Genomic DNA, 18,296 nt, shown 5'->3' with positions numbered 1-18,296 from the left:
AGCAAAATGGAAAATTGAGAAATGGAGATTTGAACATAGTAATTAAATAGAGAAAACTGAAGAGCTCCTATTATCTGTGTGCTTGAACATATCAACACAGGGAAAGCAAATACTCTAGATTAAGCTCCATCACACGCATGTCTGAGATGGTGAAGCAGGTGGTATTAAAAGGAAGATTGACACCACTCTAGCAGAGGGAAGGAAGAAGACAAAGAAGCAAAAAAGTTGTATTTTCATATTTTCAATGGAGACACCAACAGGGATATATGATCTATGTTTTCACATAGGAAGTATTATATTTTATGTGCTCCACAGATCAGAAAGTGTTTTTATAATCACCCTGAATGATAGGCACTAATTGATATATATTAAAATGTGTACTGCATTTTATCTTTTAAGTTATCACTAAGAGACAGGCAGTTGCTGAGACAGACAGCCTGGGTTTGAACCCTATGTGTACCACAGTGAACTACCTGATCCAAGCTGAAATCATCATCTGAGGAAAACAGTGTATGTCTTAAAAAAGAAAATTCTCCGAGTAGATCTTCACATATGCTAAGTACTAGTTTCTTAACTATTGTGATCCAGAGGTGTTGAAAGAAGACATGGTTATATGTTTGCATATTGCATCTTTGAAACTAATGCTAATAGAGTTCTGGAAACCTTAACATTAAATGCTCTAAAAATAGTATGCATGTCTGTAACTTCTCACTAAATATGTTGTGCTACTTATTAACCAAATACATGAGAATTTCAGAAATAAAAAAGAACAAGCTCTTTTGAGAACATTTGCTGGTTAGGTCAAAGATTTAGAATAGCCAAAAAGTAAATTAATAAAATGTTTCATGTCTCAATATTTTGAGATGTTAGTCTCCCAAATTTTCACGTTTTGCTGGATAGTAAAAGCAATGAATTTGCCCTTAGCAAGAACTACTGAGGAATTAGCTTTTATTTTAACTTAATACTTAGTGACTCGTATGCCCCAAGAAGGCAGAAACAATACATTTCACAGTCTGGTTCAATCACTTAAAACGTCAGTCCTAGAAGAGGTCATCTGTTCACACACATACACACAAAGGATAGTAAAAATCTGTTATAAATCTACCACAAGAAAGAGCCAATTTCTTTAATCTTATGTCAGGAAAATTTCTAGTTGAGTAAAATATTCCTTGCCAAAAATAATTAAGACAAATTGGAAAGACCTGCCATTTACAAATACACCATTAAGTGGCTTTCAAGATAATTGCTGTATTTTCAATGATTCTCTACTTTTGAATAGCTAGATTTATGTTTATAATACTTTAATAACACCTTTTAATTAAAATACCTGTTAACAGGTGACATTTTACATGTTAAATAGTATTTACTATTCTAGCAACTCAATCATGTAGAGTTTGTTTGTATCAGTGTGATTTTCTAATTTTATTGAGGGAAACAGGAAAAGGACCCCCAAATAATGTAAAAGATAAACTCAAGATATATTAATTTATCATGCACATAAACTAGGTTGTAAAATGGGGTGCCCTTGGGTTTTATTCTTTGTCTCTCTGAGTCCCAGAAACAGATCAGCCAGGCTACCTGTCTAGGCATTTGCAATGATCCCTACCTTTTTTGACTTTGGCCAGGCTAATGGACTCTTACAGACACTGCCCCTGTATCTTGCAGCAGGAGTGCCCTGACCCCTTTTCCTTTTATATGAAAGTTCTTTTAAGGTAGCCGCATTGGCACAGTGGGGGCAGGCAGCTGGAGTCCTTTTTTGTTCCCAGCAGAGGCACTATTCAAGGGTTGTGCCTCAGCTCCTTAAGCAGCTGGAAAGCTGACTGGTTTTTGTTTGGCTTTTCTTTCCTCCTTTCACTTCTACCCACATTCCAAACATTTCTTTAAAGGAATAGAAATTCTTTAGTTGTTTTGCATAGTTAACCTTTCAGGAGGGTCCGTAAAAAATTTAAAAGTAATATCATTCCTTTTGGGGGGTACTTTTCACCTTTAGAATTTACAAAGGTTGAACTCTAAATCTTTTCATGATAAAAGTTAAATAACATTTATGTATATTTGCAAGGACAGGGAGAGAAAAGAGAGTATGAAGGAACGAAAGGAAGATTCAAAGGCAAGCTAAATGAAAAGTCATTGTATGTTTCACACTTGAGTAGCAGCAGCAGCATGGTACAATTTACATGTAGTATGGGTCAGACGATATCATCCAATTTTAAAGGCTGTATAGAATAGAATCCTGACGCAATGTATTTTCCAGTTGTGGTGTATTCATCTTTCCCCGTGTTCTACTGGGCATTGACTTTGTACTGTATGTGAGATAGCCAGTTAAGGATCAGGCACAAATTCAAGTTCATTAAAATGGTCAAATCTTTACAAATATGGTTTTAGGTGCATATTCCCTGGAAATAAATATTCAAAGAATGTTTTTTTCAGTATTTGCCACAGGGTCAGTAAAAAGGCACAAATAGAATTGGGTCATAATAAGAATGCCCTGGTAACTTACAGCTGGAGGCACATTCTAAGGATGAATGTAGGTGTGGTAAATTCAGACATTGTGCCAATGACACATGGGGTGATTCTGAGCTAGTCATAAGGCTAGCTTGAGGCAGACCTCCGGCTGATTTGCCTGAAGTAACTTTGGTTTTAAGGGCTTCTTCCATGGTCCCTCCTGCCTAATTTGATGTCAACTTCTTCCTAAATGTAGTTATTCTCTGCTAATTGTGTCAATTGAAGAATGGCTTAGAAAAGTGCTGGGAAGTTTCCTTCATCATTAAGCAGAATACCTGACAATGTAAAAACTCTTCTCCTGTTCCTCTTTTGTGGGGGAGAAAAGTTAAACAATGATTTAAATGTTTCTGTCATATGCCTTCCAGGTACCTGGCCTTATAGAGGCATCTGGCATGTAACAAAATTACAAGGTCTGGTACTTCCTTGGTACTTAAAACGAAGCTATAGACAAAGCCATCTCAGAAAAATTATAGTAGGTAGTTTAGAAGCATAGGAGAGGAACAAAGATGAAAAAGCAAAGGCCATGAGTGCCAACAGTGTGTTGGGTGAGTGATGGGTTCTCACAGCTGCTCAACAAGATGAGACTGAACTAGGGATCAACTGATTATCATTGCATCACAGAGAAAAAACAAAGCCAACAAAAATTTGAAACCGTAACATTCCATTGACTCCAGAGAGACAAAGGAGAGAACTACAGGATGGAGTGATTGTCTCTTCTCTTCAGTTATCTTTAAACTTTCAGTAGGATTCTTGTTCTTTTAAATAGAATTGTTTTAAATACCTCTACAGACTAAACTTACATGGACATTTGAACATGGAGGAAAAAAAGTTTAGGGGGTTAAAACTTCAATATAAAATATATCAAATAAAAAATTCTTTTATGAAAGGCTTCTAAAGTTGTCTAACATTTCTTAAATCAATCTGTAGCACATAATCAGTAAAACCGTATCATTTAAACAGAAAAATCATAACTTAGAACCTCACCCTTGGGCAGCTGTATCCTATTATGGACTGTAATTTAGCACATGAGTTTCAGAAGTTGTTAGAATTGAGTTCAAGCTAGCAAATCTCAGTTGTTAAAAAAAAAATAAAATAAAAATAAAAACCTCTGGTGAGATGGGACAACAGCCCATAAAGAGGTCTCAGACCAATCTCAATTCCATGGAATGATAGTCTATCATATTTTATTTTTATTTTTTAAATATATTAATATATGAGGAAAAAGGTATTAGAACAGAAATGGCCTTTAACTGACTGAGAAGTCACCCTTCCCACCCCAGTTAAAAGACTTTAAAATATTTTATCTTAAGGCTGTATTTCAATATTTAAACTGTCAAATGAACATTTTCTGAAAAAAGATAAAGAGAATATTTTTCATACCACTGATAGATGAGCTGATTCAAATAAAAGTTATTGTATCCTTGTAACAAATAAAGAAAAACTGGCATTTGAAGGAGTTCCCTTAAAGCACACATTTCTAATTTAGTACCAAAAGTATCAGCATCTACTCTGTTACAATTAGGATGGAATCGTTGCTCTGAGATGAAATGGTGTTCTTTCAAGGGCAGTTTATATGGCGGAATGTACTGCAGCGTGCAAAAGGAATTTTACATCCCTTACATGCATCCCTCTCTGTGAAATGTGAAAACTATAAATGTATCATCAAATTTATAGATTTCAAGTAACTGCACTAAAGAAAATGGGACGGAAAAAATATTTGACTCTTGAGGATTTTGATTCTCCCAGGCCATATACAGCCAGATTCATGATTACTAAGATGTTTTTAATAGACTTGTAGTCTGTTCTGAGTTTTCCAGGGGGTAAAAATGTGCTCTTTGAAGTTAAGTATCCACCTATCTTATATATGTATGTATGTATATATAAAACCTTCCATGCAGAGAAATGTTTTTCAAATAAAAAAAAAAGCTAATGCACCTAAAATATGTCAGAAATTTGCATCTAACTGAGCAACACTTAACAAAGACTCCATCTTACCTTTCATCTCAGAATGTGGAGAAAATACTAGTGAAATCTAAAATACAACTTTGTAAAGCTCAACCAGTAATCTACTAATTCTTGTGGCTGGAATGACAATCCATACTGAAAGTAACAACTTCCCCGAAGCATAGTTACCATTTACTAACTTACATTTTACTTGGGTTGGCAAATGATTTCCTTGATGAAAGCTGCAGTTCTTCCCAGCCATTACCAGTACACTTTTAAAAGCGTCGCATAAAGACATGAACTTCCACACGCAGTTTACAATCACACCTAACTCCTTCACCTTCTGATGGCCAATCTGTCAGCAACAATCAACCTGCTTCTTCTATTCAGCTCTCATTCAATCCATCCTCCTTGTATAGCCTTTGGCCAAGTGGCTTCTCCTCCTCTAAAAACGCCCCCATGTCTGCATCCCTGCCATATTCTGTTCAAATATGACTACTTATTAGGCTCCTTCACCTCCCAGAAAAGTTCATTTCTCTCCTCTCTCTGTTTTCCCTACAGACATTGCCATTACAGCTCTGATAATATAGTAGTGCCGGGCACCTCTAAGAACCAGTGTCATATAGTGAGCAACAAAAAGTAAGAAGTTGGAAGATATTTGTATCTAGCCTCTATGTCTTACCATGGTGGGACATGGGCAATTTGGCTCTGTTCCCTGACTTATAACAATGGTACTACAGTACGACAGCAGTATCTGCATTTACTGGCTTGCTATGAAGAATAAGTGTTTCTGGCATATTATCTGTTATCTTATGAAGATTTACCATCCTACCTAGTGTCTATATAATGGATGAAGTAACACCTTAGAGATGGTAGGTATGTTATCTTTTGTAATGTGAAGAATTAGTACCTAGGTTAGGATCTGCTGCTACATAGTTGTCTTGAAATCATACAGTAGTTTCTTTCGAGAAAAAGTCAAGGACTGGTCAAAGAGTAGCAAGCAAACAGCAAGCACATGCTCCACAAGAGAGGGCAGGGGCTCATCTTCGCTTGTGACTCATGACTCATGGAATAAAACTGGATGGCACAGAACTCAGAATGGAAGGCAGCATGGGCATTTGCCATGATTTCTCTGAAAACATGCTCTGTCTGGTTGTGTGGTGCTATCCAGTGCTGCCGGTTACTGAGTGTTCCTGTTGTGGAGAACAGTCTGGTGCCAGCCTTCAGAAGCAAATTTCATACATGGAGCCTACCTTATCCCAAAGCTCTTTCATCTGAATGTCAACTAGGAAGAAAAAAATGTTGTGGGATTCCTTTCCTTTTGAGAAAGAAAATAATACTTTTTAAAAATACACAACTATCACAGATGAACAACATCTAAACTAGAACAGACTTAACATATTGTAAAAATGGCGTCTGAAGGGCCTTCCTGGCTGAGCAATGCATTCAACATGCAGTTCCTTAAGCGAATGTAACCATTCCCACATGGATCTGACTCAGACTAGAAAATGCTCAGAGTGCTTTTCCTAATCAACTTCCAGAAAAAATTTACCAATTGTTGCTTGTTTGTAAGCAAATCAAAAGCCAACCAAGGGTGGTGATTAACTCAGGAGGCCATTTCTGCTCTCTGTATTGTGTCCAGAGAACAAAGGAAATAGCACTTTGTCTTCTTGAAGAGGAGTTTAGAAACAACCTGACATTAAAAAAAAATACTCCTTTGTTCACTTGAGTTGAGTTTTATAACTTCCTTTTTTTTACATTTTTATTTTTTAAACAATCTTTTTTTATTTTACATACCATTCCCAGTTCCCTCTCCCTCCTGAATAATTTATTTATTTTTATTTTACATGTATTGACATTTTGCCTGCATGTTTATCTTTTCTTGGATTTATGCAGTTGTGAGCTGTCATGTGGGTGCTGGGAATTGAACCTGGTCCTCTGGAAGAACAGTCAGTGCTCTTAACTGCTGCATCATCTCTCCAGTCCCAAGGGTTTTTATAAATTTCTAAAGTCCCTTTTCATCTTCCAAAAAAATAAGCGAGGAAGCAATTCTTCTTAAATAATTAGCAGTGATGTGTTCAAGTGCATGGCCCTCCCTCCTGGCAGAGACTGGATGGATTGTGTCACAGGAGAAGCCTAGAGTGAGGAGGACAGGAGACAGAATCTGCCACTTAGGACTGATGACACTTTTCTTTTGGTTGCCAGCAGGAGTGTAGTGCCAAAGAAAAAAATAGCTTCATAGGTCAGACTTTGACATGTACAGCAACCAGAGTTGGTAAGATGTGGCTCGGTCCCCAAAAGACATCTACTGTCTTCACGCAGAAAGTAAACCCTTTTCTACTCTTCCACAAATATTAGTAGAGACATTTGTCATTTAGTCACTTTGTTTCCAGGTTAGACAAGCCAGAAGAGAGAGGACCAGCACTCAAACGTTCACACTCACGAAGTGACACAAGCAGCTGCCGCCAGCTACGGAGCAGCAGTTGTGCCAAGGGAAAGTTGGCAATGAAAAATGCCAGATTCAGGGGTTTTTGTTGTTGTTGCTGTGAATGAATGAAATATATGAAATGGGACACATTTTTTCCATATGAAAGAGTTTCTGTGTGGATTATAAGAGTCTCAGGGGAAAAAAAACAAGAAAAAAAATAGCATTCTTGCAAACATTTTGGTGACAGACAGTATGCAATTGGAAGAAATTAGTTCAGCTTAAAACCTGGACCATGCAGCCTCACTTTTCCCTCCATTTCTTTTTACTGCCTCTGCTCTCCAAAGTCTAGATGTAATTCCTTACAGTTTACCCAAAGCTTTGGACATGCCAGTGCCATTTGCCCTTCACTAAGAGCTGAATGCAATGTAGGGGAGAGACATTCTTTCCTTTCCTTTCACTGAGGGAAACATAACAAGCCAGAATAGACCCCAGGCTAGGCTTCAGGATGGAGTGATTTTTATTATTTCTAACATAGCTATTGACAAATGCTTGAAGGCAATATTCAAAAAAAAATAAGAAAGAAAATAGCTTTTATTTTATGCCTTGAAGGCCAGATTGGTTACGATTTAATTTCTAAGAGGGAAATTTTATAGAATAAAGTGGCCCAACGTTTCTCTTTCTTCACCACACATATGAGAAATATAAGCTACAAGGACATCTGGAGAGGACTGTTATTCACTAATCAGACGCGAAATCCAAACCACTGATACTTTGATGGAGACAGACATCACTAGAGTCACAAGGAAGAAAGCTGTAACGCATTGCAGGCTGAAAGACATTCCATATGCATTTTCACCTTTTGGGCAGTTCCAAAGCGCAATTCTATTTCAGAAGCCCTTTGTAATCTGATATCCACTGTAGATAAGATACACTGTGAAGATAGTCTGTTTTGCAGCAGCAAGAAATCAAATTGGTTCCAGAAGCAAAGTTATATGACAAATGGTTTAATAGTATTGCTCGAATTGGAAAGCTTGACTGAATTATTTTTCATAATCATTTTAGAAAAAGATTTGAAAATAACTTTGCCAAGCCATGTGGGGTGGGTGTGGGGATGTGGAGAATAAGGCTGAGGTGAGGAAGATATCTCATTTTATTGGCTTTATAATTTGTTATTAAAATTTAGGAGCTCAGCAATTTATTATTAAATTTTGTTTACTACAAATATTTTTAGATAAAAATAGTACTTGATTTAAATGTGACTAGCTATGTTTTGGAAGATTAACTAGATTAACCACTAGAGATGCATTTTTATTATAATTTCCAAGATATTTTTAGTTTTCACCAAATTCTATTCAGCTTTGCCTTATTTAAAAAGCATCTGGAAAAGTTCATTAAGACTTGGCACATTTTAGAGTTTAGAAAGAAAGTCTTCTATACAGTAGTGTCTTGGCAAAATAACCCAGAACCTCGTGGATGTAAGTAAAATGGAATCATTTTCCTGACTGAAGTTGGAAACAATTTAAATATCGCTTAGCCCACAACACAAGACTACAAAGATCTAGCAGAAATCATAGTTAAATAGGAAGTGACTAGACACTTACGGCTATTTTCTAAAAAGTCAGAAAAAAATATGGTTTTCTCCTTCAGTACTTACAGTCTTTGAAGACCAAAGCCGGGTCTCTGTGCGGCAAGGCTTGGGCAATGATGTGCCTTAGAGATTCCAAGGTTTTGTCCATCTCGGCTCTGACTGTGCAAGCCGGCTGCACAGCATCCGCATGCCTGAGTTCTCGCAGCTCTGGACTGAATTTGTGCAGTTCATTGATGCACTGGATTACGGAAGAATCCCTTTTAACATCTGCCAATCAGACATTTCCCAGAATCTAAAGACCCTCAGGGCCCTCCTCTCAGGCTCACTTATCTTTGTTGTGTTCTGAGCTAATTAGCCTGAAAGGCTGGCTGACAGGCTGGTTCCCATTGCTTCCCCCTGTTAAACACACCCACCTACAGGCTGGCTCGGGAAGCTCACTAATCGTGGGAACAGAGTTCCTTTCCAAACAGATTTTGCCTGTGCTGTTCTGCCTATTTGGGCATTTCTTTTGGCCTTCTATCTTCAAATGAACTGACCCAGGAATAGGAACTCAAGAAGCACGGTTCTCAAAGCAATTTACTAAATTACAAAGGAGAGGCTCCTGGAGACTGCCATAATTGTATAACCACTATAACAAACATAATCTAAATTCCTGTTTGGAAAAGAGGGTACTACAAATATTATGATTGAAGTTAAATTCTGCTTTATGAATGCATTCAGAATCTTCTCCCCAATGACAGTGAATTCTGGTGAGCAGTACCAAGCAAAACCTGGTGGACTATTTTGTAGCTTGCATGACCACACTTATTCTATTGATCCCCAAATAAAACCATTCCTAAAACTGACTTAATTAATTGTGATATCACTCACTCATAATAATTCATTCTATTAAAAATATCTGGAGAAATGGCTCAGTGTGTAATGACCTTTGTTGTAAAAGCAAGAGGACTTGAGTTCAAATCCTCAGTACCTATGTAAAAGCCAGGCATGGCTGCATGTACAAGTAACACTAGTGTAGGGAAGCGGATGGATCCCAGAACCCATCTACCAGTCAATTTAGCAGAAATAGGGAGTTTCTTATTCATAGCAATACTCTGTAAAAAGTAAGGTGGAGAGTGACAATAGAGGTTATATAGCATCATCCTCTGATCATGAACCTACATACACTACCACCACCATCACCACCACTACCACCAGCACTGCTACCACCATCACCAGGACTACCACCACCACCTACAACAATAGCACTACCACCAACACCACCTACAACAATAGCACTACCACCACCACCACCTACAACAATAGCACTACCACCAACACCACCACCAACAATAGCTCTACCACCAACACCACCAACAACAATAGCTCTACCACCACCACCACCTACAACAATAGCACTACCACCAACACCACCAACAACAATAGCTCTACCACCACCACCTACAACAATAGCACTACCACCAACACCACTAACAACAATAGCACTACCACCAACACTACCAACAACAATAGCACTACCACCACCACCACCTACAACAATAGCACTACCACCAACACCACCAACAGCAACAATATCAACACCAACACCAACACCAAAAACAACAGCAACAAAAGGGACAAGAATTTCTGGTGAGCAAGAGCAAAAAATAATACCTTTAAAAGAATATAGACATTATTATAAAAAACATAAATCAGATTTTTCCTATGATCTCTACAACATCCATAACTATGTGTAAAATAGTATTTTGACAAGAGACAAACATGTCATGTGATCACATTGTAATTATATGTAATGCCAGAAATAAAAAAAAACCCTGATTTTAACATCTGTTAGTTGTTGAGAAGCTGTGGAAGACCTCTTTGCTTTAAGTCTCCCCACCTGAGCCCCCTGTTTAAGTCTTGTTATATGGCATTTACTACAGGTTGTTTTCTATAATGTTCTTTCCAATTTTCACATCCTATTATTGTGAAACTCATCCTTTAAAGATTGTGTATAAATAAAATGTCTTTCATGTGAAAATTTCTTCAGCTACTTATACAAGGGAGGGCTTAAAAATGAAGAAAAGGAAAATCTAGCAGTAATAGTAATTGTCATTATAATGACTATTTTCTGTCAAATACCCACAGGAAATACAGGCCACAGAAAGAAGAAACTCAAGGTTGCTCCATGGACAAAAACATTAAATGAAATTACATATAGATCTATGTATATTTCATATGTATGCTTGAACTTAACATGAAGATATTTACTTTGGATCACAATGTATACTTTATATGGCCTGCACAAATTTGTGAGCAAGTATGTGCGTGTGAATGTGCATGTGTGTATGTTGCTGAAGATCAAACCCAGAGATGTGCACTGGCTAAACAAGCAATCTGTCATTGAGCAACACTTCATACCAGAAAAATATTAGTTACTGTAGTCCAAGAGTTCAAAATTTATTTTTTATTTGGAGGAAATAAGTTCCTAATTTCAAAAATAAGCTGGGTGACTGGTGGTTGAAAACCAACCCTGTTACCCTGAGAATAGACACATGGTATGAATGAATGTAAGTGCTTTGAGAATAACATAATATTGGAAACCAAGACAATTAGTGTTCTCATTATAGAACCACGACAAATAATATGGATTTCCCCAAGGAATGACACTGATAATAGGAAACAGAAAAGTTAGAAATGATTCATGCCTAGATTTTGATCAGTAAATAGGCTTTTCCTGTAGACCTAAACTGAATATAATAATTCTTTAAAACATTTTATGTGTATGAATGTTTTACTTGCATTTATTTCTTTGCACTGCATGTGTACCTGGTGTCTATGAATGCTGGGACTTAAACCTGGATACTCTGGAGAAGCAGCCAGTGCTCTGGAAGAGTGGCCAGTGATCTCTTGAGACCTAAATAGCGTAGTAGAAGGAAGAATAAACGTGGGCTCAATAAGGCCTAGAATTATATTTTTGTCATCTAACTGTGAAAAGCCGCTCATCTCTGAGTTGACATTTCTCTTGCATAAAATCAGAGAGTTATCCTGAGTGCTCTATTTACATTCTAACACCTATCACTTTATGCTTATAAATGAACACAAATGTTTGAACAGATTTTCTAGATGTCTAGAAGATCATATATTCATTTCACAAATGGTAGACTGATATTCAGAAAGTCGCTCCTAGTCTTAGGCAACTTAACCATTCGTTCCTAGGAAACACAGAAGTCAATATGATGAATTAAAAGATATTCACTGACACATAGGAATTTATAAGAAAACTATGAGCACCACTCTCTCTCTCTTTTTCCCCCTGAGAAAGGGTTTCTCAGTGTAGTTTTGGCTGTACTGGAACTCACTCTGTAGGCCAGGCTGGCCTTGAACTCACAGAGATTCACTTGTCTTTGCCTCCCAAGTGCTGGGATTAAAGGTGTGAGCCATCACCACCCAGTAGCTATGAGGATCTTAACAAAGACCCTCACAACAAATTTGCCATGCTCAAAGAAACGTGGTCTTTCACATTAGTAATGAAAACAGTAACTTTAATGAAGGCAGACTATACAATATCAAAGTTAGCATTGTTTCTTCATTAAGTGCAATCTTTCAATAAAAGTTTTCCTACGCCTCTGCTTACACATTCTTCTTTGAATGCTCATAAGAATTTCTTAGATCAAACTTCCATTAGTAGCAGTCAGAAGAACTACTATGTGGTTTCTTACTTTACTTTGATATAAAAAGCAACTGATGGAGATGGGAGGGACAGAGAAACATTGAACAATGTGTCTATTTTATCAGGGATTTATGGCCTTCACTATGAGCGTTGATTACCTGAAGGTTATGCCAAAGGTACAATTAAAATATGGAAAATTAAAATATGTGATGTGGGATTTCCCTCTGTATGCTCTGAATTTGTTTTATTACCACTGGTTAATATAGAAGCTGTTTCAGCCAATGGCTTAGCACAGTACAGCCAGATGGGAAATCTGAACAGAGATACAAAGAGAGAGTAGGTGGAATCAAAGAGATGCCATGCAGCAGCTGAAGGAGACAGATGCCCTAGAACCTTTACCAGTAGGCCACAGCCTCGTGGTGTTACACAGATTAATAGAAATGGGTTAATTCAAGATATAAGAGTTAGTTAATAGGCCAAACAGTGTTGTAATTAATGTTGTTTGTGTATGATTATTTGGGTCTAAATGGCTGGGAAACAAATGCACAGTCTCTGCTTGCAAAATGGCTCAACAACATTGAACAACTACATCCATATAAAAACTGAGAGCATTTAGGAAGGAATTATAGACACAAAAGAACAGAGTTAAGCACAGCTTATTGGTAGACTCTGTTTGCTGGCAGCAAGCAGAGGAATGACTCCTTTAAGAGAAGTTTTCCTGACTCAGTGCTAGCAGCAAAAAATTGCATGCATGGCTTCCTCGTCAAAAAGTGGCAGACCATGATTGAAGCTCACGTTGATGTCAAGACAACCGATGGTTATTTGCTCCGACTCTTCTGTGTTGGTTTCACTAAAAAACGCAACAATCAGATCCACAAGACCTCATATGCACAGCACCAGCAGGTCCGCCAGATACGGAAGAAGATGATGGAGATCATGACCTGAGAGGTGCAGACAAATGACTTGAAGGAAGTGGTTAATAAACTGATTCCAGACAGCATTGGGAAAGACATAGAAAAGGCTTGCCAGCCCATTTGTCCTCTTCATGATGTCTTCGTTAGGAAAGTAAAAATGCTGAAGAAACCCAACTTTGAATTGGGAAAACTCATGGAGCTCCATGGTGATGGTGGTAGTTCTGGAAAAACTACTGGTGATGAGACAGGTGCTAAGGTTGAATGAGCTGATGGATATGAACCACCAGTCCAAGAATCTGTGTGAAATACAGATTTTTAATAGTGACAAATAAAGTCTTATTTGTGATGAAAAAAAAGAAAAGAAATAGCTTCCTGGTTTGTAATGGCAGCACAAACAAATGACTCTGGCTCTTTTGAGAGGTCGGGCTATGAAGAATTTGAATGGGGTTTGTGAGCAGAGTACTACAAGTTGATTAATGGTGACATAGATCTGCTGCACCCCTGGAGCTGGGGCAATGAGCATGAATCTTAGAGTTGAAGTAAATGTACCTCTGCCATATTGAAAGGCCAAGAGAGGCAGTCAGCATCCAGGGATGCTGCAGCTAAGCTGCTTACCATTTAAAAAGTACTCCTGATCAGAAAATGATTACAGATATGCAATAAGACAGATTCAGACATAGACAAACCTCTAAATAGGTTACAGTTTTGGATAAATGCACATAGGCTTGGGAAAGTGAAGAAAAAGAATATAGACAGTTAAAAAATAAAACAAAGACTTTAAAGAGACAGTAAAAGTAATATAAAGGAGTACAGACAGTCATGATTAAAGGGGTAAAGAAAAATAAGCCATGTAAAGATGGAATGTACACAGACAATCTGGATCATGTATATTATTGTGTTTTCTTCAAATTTTTTGATTGCAGAGAGACATGTGATTCTGGAGCTTGCTAAGTTAAACCAACATAAAGGTATCTTGACTTCAAAATTTAGGTCTAAGGGATATGTTGCTTTGGAAAAGAGATTCTGCTTTGGTCTCTACAGAAGATGAGAACCTGTGGATTCCTTCCAGGCTAGTGTGGTTTAATGGAACAAGATCCCTCTGAAATGTTTCCATGAACCCCTAAAAATATTTCACCCAACATAAAGCAGGATGCAGTTTGGGGAAAACTATGCCCAAATTCCCAAAATGATCATTTATAAATGTTTGTCTTCATTTAAAAGGGGTTGGGTATAAATTGTTAATGGTCACAGTCAATCTCTTTAAAAAAACAAACAAGGGAGATATGATATAGAGATGAATACATTGATATGCACTTTGGTTTATTGATACAACTTTATAGTTTATTGGCACAATTTTGTTATATGTGTTTTTGTTCTTGTTTAAAGTATTGTGTTTGGACAGCTCATTTAAAAATGTAATGTATAATTAAAAATTGCAGATTAATAGGTAGTAATTTGTAATAGTCAAAGTTGTAGTCATGTTAGTTAGGTCTTCTAGATATATAGAGATATATTATTTCACTTAAAGAATCTTCAACACTTCAAAGACCTATGGAATATGGCATTTAAAATGTTTTAAGAACTTAGACTTTTCTCATCAGTGAGATATGTCTGCTTCTGGCAGCACCAATAACTTTTATAGAGATTGATGGGTTTTGAAAAAGCTCATTATGAAATTTGCCTTTAATGTGACAAGGCTAGCCATTTGGGCAAGAAACTGCTCTTGCCTGGACTGTTTAATGGTGTGCTATATGAACTGGACATATATGACCCACAGAAAAGTGACTGCTAAATGTTCCAAAAGACAGGATGGTCCTTCAGGGTTTCTGTTTCACATAAGAAACTGCCAGACATTCTGAAGGATACAAAAGAAGGTGACTGATACTGCCAACATAGGTGAAACAGCCTTTCAAATTTCCTGCTTTATAAAAAAGTCTGCTGGATACTATGGGCCTGTAGGCTGAAGATGGATGCCCCAAATGGTACAGAAAAACTGGGTAACTGTCCAGGTGGCTAGATGTCTCTGTCAATTTAGAGTTTTGGAAGTTGCTTACAATTTACTTCCTGTTTTCATAGGTAATATGATTTCCTTCTGGGATCTTTGAAGAACTGAAGACAGATAGTTATAGTTTTCCTTAGTTGTGATGAAGAATTAGATATGAAACTTTAGACTCACAAAAATATTGTAATTATAATTCTTGCTTGATACCTGTTTTGTTATATGTAAATATTATGTTGTTAAAGTTAAAACCTTCTCTTTTATTTAGACAGAAAAGGGGAGATGATGTGGGATTCCCCTATTATACTATGAATTTGTTTTATTACCACTGGTTAATAAAAAAAGCTGTTTCACCCAATGGCTTAGCAGAGTACAGCCAGGTGGGAAATCTGAATAGAGATATATAAAGAGTAGGTGGAATCAAAGAGATGTCATGTAGCTGCTGAAGGAGACAGATACCCCAGAACTTTTACCAGTAGGCCATAGCTTCACAGTGATCAGTGATTGATAGAAATGGGCTAATTTAAGATGTAAGAGTTAGTTAACAAGAAGTCTGAGCTAATAGACCAAACAGTGTTGTAATTAATATCATTTCTGTGTGATTATTTGGGTCTGAGCAGTCGAGAAATGAATGAGCAGTCTCTGCCTACCGAAATGGTAAAAGACTACAGTAAAGAAAATCATGTTCTAACAAACTCTGTGAGGGTACTAATTTAAAGGATGAGAAATGGCATTTAACTAATATGCTCAGTGATAAAACTCAGTCCCCAGTGATAAAAGAAAGAGCTTCAATGAATCTATGAACAGTCCAGCCTTCTCGGGGTGGGAGGAGATGATAAGAGGACCACGAGTGGGTTGGGGTGGGAGATGGGACAGAGAACATGAGGAAGCAACTTTGCTGTTTAAAAAAGTTCATTTCCCTTGTCTTAATAGCATACTTAGTTTAAGCTAACTCATTACACATTTATTTAAAAAAATGAGATATAAAAGTGATGGCTAGGATGCTTATCTTCCCTGAAATAATTTTTTTTTACTTATCTGTCTATGCCTTGATGCTGAAAAGTTTATGACAAAATAGATGAAATAAAGAAGAATCAAAGGCATGGGGTTAAAATGTTAAGACAGAATGAATCGTTTACAGAAACTGACAGAAGATGTAGAGGGGGAACTTAAAAGGTGAAATGGAATCCAGCAAGAGGTTGAAGTCATGATTAGCATTGTTTCCCAGGAAGGGTGGGAGGGGAAAGAAGAAGAATCAGACGTTAACTTTGTTGAGGTTCTGTCAGTTTTTCTCAGAAAAAGGCCAGCCAGGAGGAAGGACGAGTGGCTGCTAAGCACCAGCTTTAGTGACTGAAAGAGGTGAATGGACTTCTCAGAGTTTATTTATTGTCTGTTGGGAGGAGATCAAAGAGATGCTTGTATGAAGGCGTTTATGAGAGACAGCTGGAAAAGTAATTATTTGACATTTTCTACAGACAAAAGTTTAAAAACACAAGTAACATAGTATAATTTTACTTGACTTTTCATCCATTGATAATTCAAGCACATTAGGGAATTGTCAATAATAAGTAACTGTTGGACCACATGGTTAATAGAGAAATAATGAATATCCCATCTGCAGAGTAAGGAGATGGATATTTCTTCATTTTATATAAAGATTTGTAAAAAGCAGTTACAAAGTTGTTAGGGATATCTGAGTTCACCTTCATAGCCAGAAAACACAATAAAGTTTTCACTTATCAGAGCCCCTTGATTGGTGAATATATTTGGGGTTCCTGCATGGACCTGTGGGTTCTTACCGTCTTTTATGTCCAATTGCCCAGCCCTTTCTTAGAATTTGGACTCCAAGAGAAGCACAGTTTATTCTTTAAGAAGTACTTTACAGGTCAAGGATATCAGGGAGGGTTTAGCTCACAGGTTAACAGCTTTGATATAAACTTGGAATTGTTTAAAGCTGGAAGAATTTGGCTGTTCTATTTTATAAGATTGGAGATAATGATGTCAGGCCATTTGGTCATTAAATATGTGTCTGTGAAAACTGAACTGATACTTTAATGGTGGCTGGCTGAATTCCAGAACAATTCATGTCTTGAAATTGATAGTTTAAAAATTTTGGTTTATGGGGTAGATTTTGCCAATGGCTTTTATTATGATATTTTCTTTCAAAGTTTATCTAATTATTAGTTCCTGTCCTTCCATTTCTCTCAAACCTCCCCTCCAGGACTGAGATTTATACAGTTGGTTGCTTGAAAAAAAATTGACACAGATGTGGCTATGGAGTGATATGCTTTGTCTGTGAAGAGACTACTGAAGTCCAGTAGTGTTTGAGCCACTTCTCAAATGAAGAGGATGGAGGTGGGTCTTCCACAGAGAGTGCTGGGGGCTGAGACACCATTTTTTAAAAAATCATGTTGGTATAGGTATAGTTGTGCAGAATGTTTAGATTTTGCAAAACTAATGAGTAATTTTAAATATGTAGAATATGAGAAAAAGTATTAGGTTAAAACAAACACAGGAAAGTTTATATTGGTTTCAAATGACTTAACTATAAGATTTGATGATGCCAGGTTCCAGCAACCAGTAATTTCACAGCTCCATCTATTTTAGATGAAGTTTCCTGTAAAGGTTGCATCATAAGTAGACACTTAATTCAATTCCAGCTACTTATAGATGTGCTTACATTAAGATAAAAGCCTCATGCTTTTCCATTTCACACTGTAAACTATAATTTCCACATACTTCCTGTTGTGACCAGAGTACTGCATTAGCAAGCATTCTGCTGACAAAGAACTATGCCTTTTCAAAATCTGTTTAAGGAGGAATATTAAGCTGCATACGAAGGGATCCTATTTTCCCACAAGTTGTAAACTGGAGACAGTCCAAAGTACAAAATAATAAATTCTTCTGTTCCTCTAAAAATACCTGGGTGACTTTGAGCTCAGGGAGAAAGTGCTCCCTCCTGCCCCCCCTTATCCCCAAACTCTGAGAATGTTCTATTTCTATTGAGATGGGCTTTTCATGGATATGTAATATAAAAAAAGGCTTTGCTTCGTAAAAAGTGAGTACGGCAGGATAGACATCAAAATCTGGTTGTATAGACTGTCTCCTTGCACTTCGTGCCTGTGAGGTAAGACAGGTGTGGTGCCAAGTGACTCTACAGAGACCCTAATCAGGAACAAGTTCTAAACCACCCAAAATCAGCTGTCCTGCAATTTGCCTTTTCATTGTTCATCAGTTCCATCCTGCCATCAAGCCTCTCACAACCTTAC

At 37.2% G+C, this 18,296-nt stretch overlaps 1 protein-coding gene across 1 annotated transcript in view; it reads right to left on the bottom strand.

Moving 5' to 3' along the window:
* Positions 1–8,806, bottom strand: part of Lix1 (limb and CNS expressed 1) — a 56,030-nt gene extending 47,224 nt beyond the window's left edge. The window contains exon 1 of the mRNA XM_075951818.1: positions 8,529–8,806. Within this exon, the coding sequence (XP_075807933.1) occupies positions 8,529–8,610 (82 nt within the window). The 5' untranslated portion in view covers positions 8,611–8,806. The remainder of the gene's footprint in view (positions 1–8,528) is intronic.
* Positions 8,807–18,296: the final 9,490 nt, after the last annotated feature.

Source organism: Microtus pennsylvanicus, chromosome 1 (genome assembly GCF_037038515.1).
Source record: "Microtus pennsylvanicus isolate mMicPen1 chromosome 1, mMicPen1.hap1, whole genome shotgun sequence".
Taxonomy (NCBI): Eukaryota; Metazoa; Chordata; class Mammalia; order Rodentia; family Cricetidae; genus Microtus; species Microtus pennsylvanicus.
Note: the sequence above shows the minus strand (reverse complement) of the source record. Positions and strands in the feature narration are given on the sequence as shown.